General features: G+C 56.0%; 1 protein-coding gene across 1 annotated transcript in view; it reads right to left on the minus strand.

Annotated features, from left to right (window-relative positions):
- LTBP4 (latent transforming growth factor beta binding protein 4) overlaps positions 1 to 8,541 on the minus strand; it is a 44,583-nt gene that overhangs the window by 1,482 nt on the left and 34,560 nt on the right. Inside the window, 11 exon segments of the mRNA XM_014541694.1 lie at positions 7 to 109; positions 849 to 1,001; positions 1,352 to 1,732; positions 2,668 to 2,893; positions 3,643 to 3,737; positions 3,921 to 4,049; positions 4,363 to 4,434; positions 4,642 to 4,908; positions 6,208 to 6,354; positions 7,651 to 7,776; positions 7,856 to 7,987. Coding sequence (XP_014397180.1) covers positions 7 to 109; positions 849 to 1,001; positions 1,352 to 1,732; positions 2,668 to 2,893; positions 3,643 to 3,737; positions 3,921 to 4,049; positions 4,363 to 4,434; positions 4,642 to 4,908; positions 6,208 to 6,354; positions 7,651 to 7,776; positions 7,856 to 7,987 — 1,831 coding nt within the window.

Here is an 8,541-nt window from a genome sequence, read left to right on the forward strand (position 1 = left end):
CCGAGCGCGAGCCTGGCCCTGCCGCCCGCGGCTGTGTAGCCTGCACAGGGGGCGGGGCTTTCTGTGCCTCGGCTCTGCTCTGTAGGGTGGGTACGGCAGCCCCACGTCACTAGGTTTTTGTTAGGAAGATAATACTGATGGTATCAACCACGGTCAGTGCCTCCTCCAAACCAGGCTGCATTAAGCACGCCACCTGCGTTAACTGCCTCCTCCCGGTCCGGTGAAGGCCTGAGACTCCCTTTTACATAAGCCACCCCCGCCCGGCGTGAGGAAGCCCCTGCACGCTGCTCAGGGGCTCTCAGCCCGGCGCTCAAAGGCTCTGAGTGCTCGGGCCCTGCTGTTTCTCGGCTGTGGGACCTTGGGGAACTCAATTCTGTTTTCTGAGCCTCAGTTTACACACCGGCCTCGGTGTCGTTGTAAATCAGTATTAATGATGTTCACAATTACTTGAAGTTCTATGACTACGGCCACTTGAGATGCGAACAACTTAGCAAGGGCAGGTCACACAGCAAGCTGGAGGTCTCTCCACGCCCCCAGATCCTGAGCTACTACTCTCTAAATTGGGCAAACATGGTTCCCACTCCCAGTTTGCAGATGGGAAGCCTGAAGCTCCCCAAAGAGGTTACGAAAACTAACCCAAGGCAGCAGGAGGAGTCCTTAGAATCACACCTGCAGGATTCCACCCTCCTACCGGCTTCCGGCCCAGCCCGGCACTGAGGCCAAGCTCTGCTTTCCTGCAAGTCAGGCTGCGCCTTCTGGGCTGGCCCCTCCCTTCGCCGTCACTAAGCTTCCACCTGTTGTCAGGGCTTCCACCCTATCCCTAGGCACGGCCGTGGCCAGCCCCTCACCAACGCAGGCCATGCGGGTCATGTCCAGGCGGTAGCCATCGAAGCAGTCGCAGGTGAAGCCCTCGGGGACCCGCACGCAGCGGCCGTGGGCACAGCCGTCCAGGATCCCACACTCCTCCGCCTCCAGCCCCTCGTAGGGCCCAGCCAGGGCGCCTGCGGAGGACAGTGCGAGGACTCCCTCATTCAGGGTCTGTGCCTTCTCTCCCTCATCGCCCCTGGCTGCTCTCTGTTCCTTCCTGAACCACCCATCCTTCTCCAGGGGGCGCTGTGGGGCCAGGAAGTGTATCTGGCTGTGTTCACTAGCTTTCCCTCTGTCCTCACCTCTTTCTTGGTGGGTTTACAGGTGTATCTCTGTTTTCTCCGACTGCATCTGTCTTTTCATATCTCTCTGTGCCTGTCTCTCCCCCTGGCTTCTTCGTTTCTGCATCTCTCTCCTTCCCTCCTCCCTGACTCCATATCTGCACAGTTCAGTCCTCTGCGTCCCATGGGCCTGCAGTGCTCACCAGTGTAGCCCACGCCTTCACGTGGCTCCTCTGGCTCTGGGAAGGAGCCACGGGTGTCTCGGGACCGATAGCGCCAGCGGGTGCCGGGTCCAGGTGGAGCAGGAGGCTCAGATTCACCATAGGGACCACCATCATCCTCAAAGTCCGGTATGTCGAAGGGTGGCATCCCATAGGGGGCCTCCCGGCGGGCGAAGGGCCCAGGTGGCGGTGGGTAGGGGTCATAGGGTAGCACAGGTGGTGGGTACAGCTCAGGCCCATATGGAAGGCCCTGGTAAGGTGGACCGAGGTCTGGACCATACTCGTAGGGGAGTCCAAAGCCACCAGGCCGTGGGGGGCCATATGCAGGGGGGCGCAGCACATTGCACAGGGCCTCAAAGTCATCTGTAAACAGGAGACAAGCCTAACCGTCATTCCTTGCTTGCCTTGCACCCACCATACATGCCCACCCTGCCCGCCCCTGTGGGAAGAACCCAGAGGAGAGGGAGGAGTGCCTTGGGCTGAGGCATGGAAGGGGCTTCAGAGGAGGGGACTTGGCTTGCAGGGTGGGGTCAGGGGTTCTGGAGCCAGGACTGAGGGTCCAAGGCCTGAGTCTAGGATTCCAAGGTGCTGGGGTCAGGAGTACTAAGGACTGCAGCTAGAAATTATGGTCCAATGTTCTGGAATTTGGGGGATCCGTGGGAACTCAGACTAGGGGGTCTACAGATATGGGAGGCTGGTGTTTTAGGGACCAGGACTGGGAATTCCCAGAAACTGCTTCTGGGGATCTGGGGGCCAGGATGCTTGGGGGAGGATCTGAGCCACAGACCTGGAGGTCTGAGGATCAAGGATGGGGGCTTTGGGCCTGGGGCTGGGCTGGGTTCCCAAGGGCTGAGGATTGGGGGAATCAAGGGTTTTAAGAGCCAAGAACTGGGGCCTCGGGGCTGTGTGTTGGGGTCTCAGTGCTTGGATATGTGTATCCAAGGCACTGGAACTTGGAGGCCTGTGGGTTATGACCAGAGAGCCTGTGGGCCAAGACAGAGGGATCTGAGCACCTGATACTGGAGGTCTAAGGCCTGGATGTGGGGGAGGGGGTCGCATGGGCTGTTCTGGGGACCAGGAGTGAGGGTCAGAGAGACCAGACCTCAGGGCCCTATGGGACCTGCTGATAAGACTGGGAGGTCTCTGGGATGTGACTTGGGGACTACGGCACCAAGATTTAGGGGTCCGAGGGGCTGAGTTTGGGGAGATCTGGTAGGCTAACACTAAGAGCTCTAAGGGTCTGGATTTGAAGCCTGAGGGGCAGGACCTCTGAGTGTGGCCCAGGCAGATGGCAGTACCTGAGTCCTGGGCAGGGCAGAGGGCACAGTCCATGCCCCAGGCCTCCCCGTAGAGGCAGCAGCACTCTGTGTACGTGGCCTGGCGGTCCAGCCGAGGGCGGCTGCACACGAGGTCAGCCCCCACTTCCTGCCAGCACACTCCCAGGTTGTCATCTGAGGGCAGAGACAGCATGCATCAGGGTGGGACTGACACTCGGCCTCCTCTCCTGCTGGAGCGGCCGGCCACCTCTGCCTATCACCAAATCCTCATCGGCTGTGGTCTGACTCCCAGAAGCCCTCTGAGGTCATTCCAAGGTTCTGAATTGAGAACAGGGTGTGGTCTGGCATGAGGCTGTCATATAGGCGGCGAGAGCAGAGGGGTTCCCATGACTGGGAGCTAGAAGCTGAGAGGACTCTATCCAAGTCTGGCCTCTGGAGGGCTGTGTGACCTTGAGGAAGGTGATTTCCCTCTCTGAGCATTGTTTGAATGAAGTGTTTGAGGATGTTGTAGGACCAGAGTTTGGGTCCGTGGGCAAAAAAAGAGAAAGAAAGAACCCAAAGAGATAGAGACAAACACATCCAAACAGTCAGAGATTCTAAGAAAAATGGGTCAGCAAAGAGGTAGAGAGAGAGACCCAGAAACAGACCTAGAAACAATGATAGTCCCAGAAAGTGTCAGAGTCAGAGATGCACAGGGAAATAACAGGGAACGCGCCTCGAGCACTCTGACCAGGTCCTGTTCTGTCCTTAAAAATAAAATTCTTGCCCTAACTGGTTTGGCTCAGTGGATAGAGCGTCAGCCTGCAGACTGAAGGGTCCCAGGTTCGATTCCAGTCAAGGGCATGTACCTTGGTTGCGGGCACATCCCCAGTAGGGGATGTGCAGGAGGCAGCTGATCGATGTTTCTCTCTCATCGATGTTTCTAACTCTCTATCCCTCTCCCTTCCTCTCTGTAAAAAATCAATAAAATATATTTAAAAAAAAAAAGTCCAGCACCAGCGGGGGCTCGCACGTGCAGTGATAAGAGCCCACGGTGTTGACGCAGCGGCCCCCCTCACACGCCGGCTCCTCGTCCGCGCACTCGTCGTTGTCTAGGGCGGCGGGGGAGGGACAGTGGCTAAGCAGCAGCCTCCACCCTTTCCCGCTCCCCCAGGGCATTGGCAGTGACTGATGGAGTCTGGGCTCCGGGGAGACTTTCTACTGGCGGCGGCCCGGTTCCGAGGCGGTGCGGGGCTGGGGGGAGTTCTTTGGGGATGGTGCGGGTGGGCTCGTACCGACACACTCCAGTCGCTGGGCGAGGTAGTAGTAGCCGTTGCTACAATAACACGAGTAGCCCGGGGCCGTGTTCACGCACACGCCACTTTTGCACACCTGATCTCGGAACAGCTGGCACTCATCCACATCTGCGGGAAGGATGGTCAGAGGCGAGCCCCCCCACCCCACCCCAAGAGAGATGGGTGGAGGCCAGGGATTGGGTGGGCTGGATTGGGAGCGGGGAGGCGGTGTGGTTAAATCAGGGAAGAGAGAGACAGAGATGGAGACAGAGACCCAGAGGCAGAGATAGGGAAAGAGGGAGACAGAGAGAGATGGGGGTGGGGTGGGTGGGAGGAGACAGAAACAGGCAGGGTGAGAGAGGGAGATAAAGAAAACAGAGACTGGGTGGGAGGGAGCTGGCCTGGGGGCTGGAGGTGGGTGGGACTGAAAGCCTGGCCTCACCTTTCCGGTGGCTTGGGTCTCCGCTAGGCGCCAGGTAGCCCCTGCCATGGGGACACAGTGACTGGTACTCGGCTGCACACAGAGACAAGGCTAAGCCCAGACTCCCGCTTCCAGCCCCGTCCCGGGCCTGCTCACACCCACAGTCTCAGTGCTTACTCCGCCGATGCCCACCCTTCACCCCCGAAGTCTTCAGCCCTCATGCTTGTTTGTGCCCACCCCTCAGCCTCACGCACACCACCCAGACCCTCAGCCCCTTGTCCACCAGGAGCCCATGCCCACCTGTCTCAGTGCCCGGGCACTGCTGGATGCGGCAGCCGCTGCCCCAGCCCTCCCCCACGGTGCAGCAGCACTCCTGCCAAGTCACGTTCCGAGCCAGGATGTTGTCACACGCATCTGGCGCTGCCGTGTCAAAGTAGCACTCCCGGCGGCCGCTGCCCACCGGTCCCTGCCTGGGTGGGCTGGGCCGGCGGGGAGGGGGAGGAGGGGGTGGCCTGTCTGGCAGGACGGGGCTGGCAGGTGCTTGGGGCTGTGAGCCTGGGAATGTGCCTGGAGAGACAAGAGGCTTAGCTGGTGGGGGCTGATCCTCCAGCCCCCAGGATATAAGTGGGGAAACTGAGGCCCAAAGGGCTCCCAGCCATTAGCGGCAGAACTAGACTCCACTATCATTGTCCGTTTCTCCTATTCTCACCTCCTGCCATTTCTCCACTTCTTGCCTTCCCACCTCACACTCTCCCAGACGTCTGGCACAATATGGCACCTGCAGTTTTCGTAGCAGAAGAGGGGATTTCCCTGACCTCCAGGATACCTCCTTGGGCTCTCACATCCAAGGTGTCCCAAACTGGCCTCAGAGTCTTCACCCCCAAACCCAGGCACCCCACCGCTCGTCTGCTTGGCCTCTTGAGTGTTCTCCCACCTGCCCTCTCTTCCCCTCCTGTGGCTGGGTAGGGCGGGGCTGCTTTGATCTAGTCCTATCCTCTCTGCCCAGTCCCTGCCCCCCAGAACCCAGGGTCACCTCCTCCAACCCACCCTCACATGGCTGCCAACGAGGCTTCAAAGTCTGATTATACCTCCCCTCTGCTCAAACCCGTCCACGGTGCCGGGGTAACCTCGGGACATGTCTAGCCTCCTGACCACGGTGAGTCAGTGTGGCCTGGCACCAGCCTCCTTCTGCAGCCTCTCTCCCCACTCCTTCCCTTGCTCTGTCAATCCTGCCTCCCTGGACTTACTTCAGCTCCTCCAACATGCCAGGCCCTCTCTTGCCTGGCCAGACCTTTGCCTTTGTCCTTGCTCTCTCTGCCCCAAATGTCACCCTCCCCTACTTCACCCACTACTCATCCTAATGCTCAGTTCAGACATCCCTCCGACAGGGAGCCCTCCCTAACTCTCCTCTCAGGCTGGCAGGCCCTTCCTCTGGGGCCCAGAACCCAGTGGCCTTCCTGGAGACAGGCTCGTTCCCTCTGGCCTGCGTTGCCTCAGCCCAGCCGATTCCTCTGGGTTGTCACCACCTGTGTTACCTCTGCCTGCCCCCACTGTGTGAGTCTCTTCAAGACAGAGTGACCTCTGTTCACCGCTGTGTCCCCAGTGCCCAGAACAGGGACTGAACACAACAGATGCCCTATGAACAGTTGCCGACTGAAGGAAGCTGTAAAGTCAGGCCGGGCAGGCTCCAGTTCTCCTGACTCTGAATCCCACCACCCAGATTAACCCACAAGTTCTGAAGTTTTTTGTTGTTTAAAACAATGGCATTTAACTAGTGGCAGCCGTCCACTCAGGAAGGGTTAGACCACATCATTTTTCTGTGGGGCACGCAGCCATCAGTTAAATAGGCACTGACGTCAGTCTCACCAGCAGAAGCCCGTGGGGGAACACAGCGCCCAGTCATGGGGTCAAACTCCTCGGGACTGGTGGGGCAGACGCAGAGGAAGGAGCCCTCCACATTCTCGCACAGGGCAGCTCCGCACACGCCCTGCAGTGTTTCACATTCATTCACATCTGTGAGCGGAAGACAACAGGGGAGAGGAAGTCAGTGGTGGTCAACTCTGATTCCAAAGGTCTAAAAGTCTGAGCTTTCAGATATAACTGGTATTGTTAATGGCCCAGCCCCCATCATCAACTTCTCCTCTGGTGATAAACCCCGAAATTCCATTGGGAGACTTCTGCTCCTCTACTTCCAGCCCATGTGTTTCGAGTGGGGCTACATCTACTCCTAGGAGTGGGGACAAGTCCCAGGCACTGCCACCAGATTGCTGTGTTCCTCTGGTTCAGAGACAGGCAGTGCCTAAGCTGGGCCAATCAAAGCCAGTCCTGAGTGAGACTTTGGCTGAAAATATCAAGAAAGAGCCTCCGTCTGTAGCTAGGGCTGCCAAGATGAGGATGTTAGCTAGAGGTGCTAAGACCACCTTTGTCACTGTGAAGAGAGAGTCTGCCTGCAAATAAATGCAACAGAGGGAAGCAGAGCCGAGAGAGGAGACAGTCGGCCTTGTTATAGTTCCTGGATGCAGGCATGCCTGGAGTTCAAATATATCCCAGGACTTCACAGTGTTAATTCCCTTTAAAGAAAGGTAGCCTGTTGTGTTGGCATCTGTCAAAACTTAGAGAATGTATAATTAAAATTCATGCATTTCACTGTATGTAAATTGAACCACAAATGAAAATATCTATACACACATATTGAACTCTGGTTAATAATATGCATACTGAAGAATTTAGAAATAAGTGTATTGATGCCTGTAATTTAATTTTAAATCTATCCAAAAAATTAGTTGTATCCATGGATAGATGTATGAGGAAGCAAGTATAATAAAATGGTAGAATATAGGTCAGGCTGTATGTTTAGAAAGTGTCTTCATAAAATGTTGGGAAGCCTGGCCCGGTGGCTCCGTTGGTTGGAGCATCATCCTATACACCAAAAGGTGGCAGGTTCTATCCCTGGTCAGGGCACATACCTAGGTTGCAGGTTTGATCCCTGATCCATACAGGAGACAACCTATCGATGTTTCTCTCTCACATCTCTCTCTCTCTCTAAAAAAAAATTTTAAAAAGTTGGGGAAAATAATGTTTATGTACATTTAAGATTAGTACATTTTACATAATTTATGCATGATTTTTTTAAGCATCCCCCACATAAAATCTGAATAAAGAGGGTTTCCTGAAGATGGATCCATCTTATATCCCAAGGTCTAAATTCCATACCCCCAAAGTTCACATAGTTCAAATCTATGGAGAGGGGCTGGGCCTGACCGACCTCTTCCCACCCTCTGGTCCCACCCACCCCCTGGAGCCCCGTACCCACGCAGTGACGCCCGTCCCGTGCCCCCTCGTAGCCCTGGTCACAGAGGCACTGGAAGGAGCCAGGCAGGTTCTGGCAAACGGCATGGGCCCCGCAGAAGGACCGGTTCCGGCATTCATCCACATCTGCAACCAGCACACAGTTAGACCATTGCTGGACCTTCTATCTCCTCCACAGCTCACCCAATGCCCGATGGACACCCACCCTGGCATCCGCCCCCAGGCATGGGCTGGTAGCCAGGGTCACAGGTAGGCGTGCAGCGGTAGGAGCCAGGGGTATTTTCACAGCGCTGGGCTCCACAAATTGCCGGGCCATATTCTTGGCACTCGTCCACATCTGTAAGAGTGGGGACAGGATGAGGGAAGGAGAAGAGAGTTATAGGCCTGGATTCACAGGTTCCTGATGCCACTTTCAGTTCTCAGGACTGAGAAGTTTCTAGGAATCTTATATTCTAGGAGTCTGAATATAAGACTTAAGATTGACAGTGGTGATAACTCCAAAGGCCTGGAACATGGTTCCACCTCAGGCTTTTGCACGTGCTGTTCCTCTGTCAGGAACACTTTTCCCTCAGCTGTCTGCATGGCGTCGTCCTTCACTTCACTCAAGTGTCTAGGCCAAGGCCTCCTAGCACTCGCTCCCCCACTGCCCTGTTGTCTCTGTCCATTTGTTCTGCTACATTTTTCTTCTTAAACTTGACACTACATTATAACCACCCCCCTAGAATGCAAACCCCACAACAGCATGGAATGTGTCTGTCTTGTTCCCCACTGTATTCCCAGGGCATAGAATAGTACCTAACATACAGTAGGTGCCCCAAATTGTTTACTGAGTGAGTAAACAATTGAATTAATTTACCTACTTATTGTCTATCCTCCCCCCCCCCCCCCCCG

The sequence above is a fragment of the Myotis brandtii genome, unplaced genomic scaffold, assembly GCF_000412655.1.
Source record: "Myotis brandtii unplaced genomic scaffold, ASM41265v1 scaffold277, whole genome shotgun sequence".
NCBI lineage: Eukaryota > Metazoa > Chordata > Mammalia > Chiroptera > Vespertilionidae > Myotis > Myotis brandtii.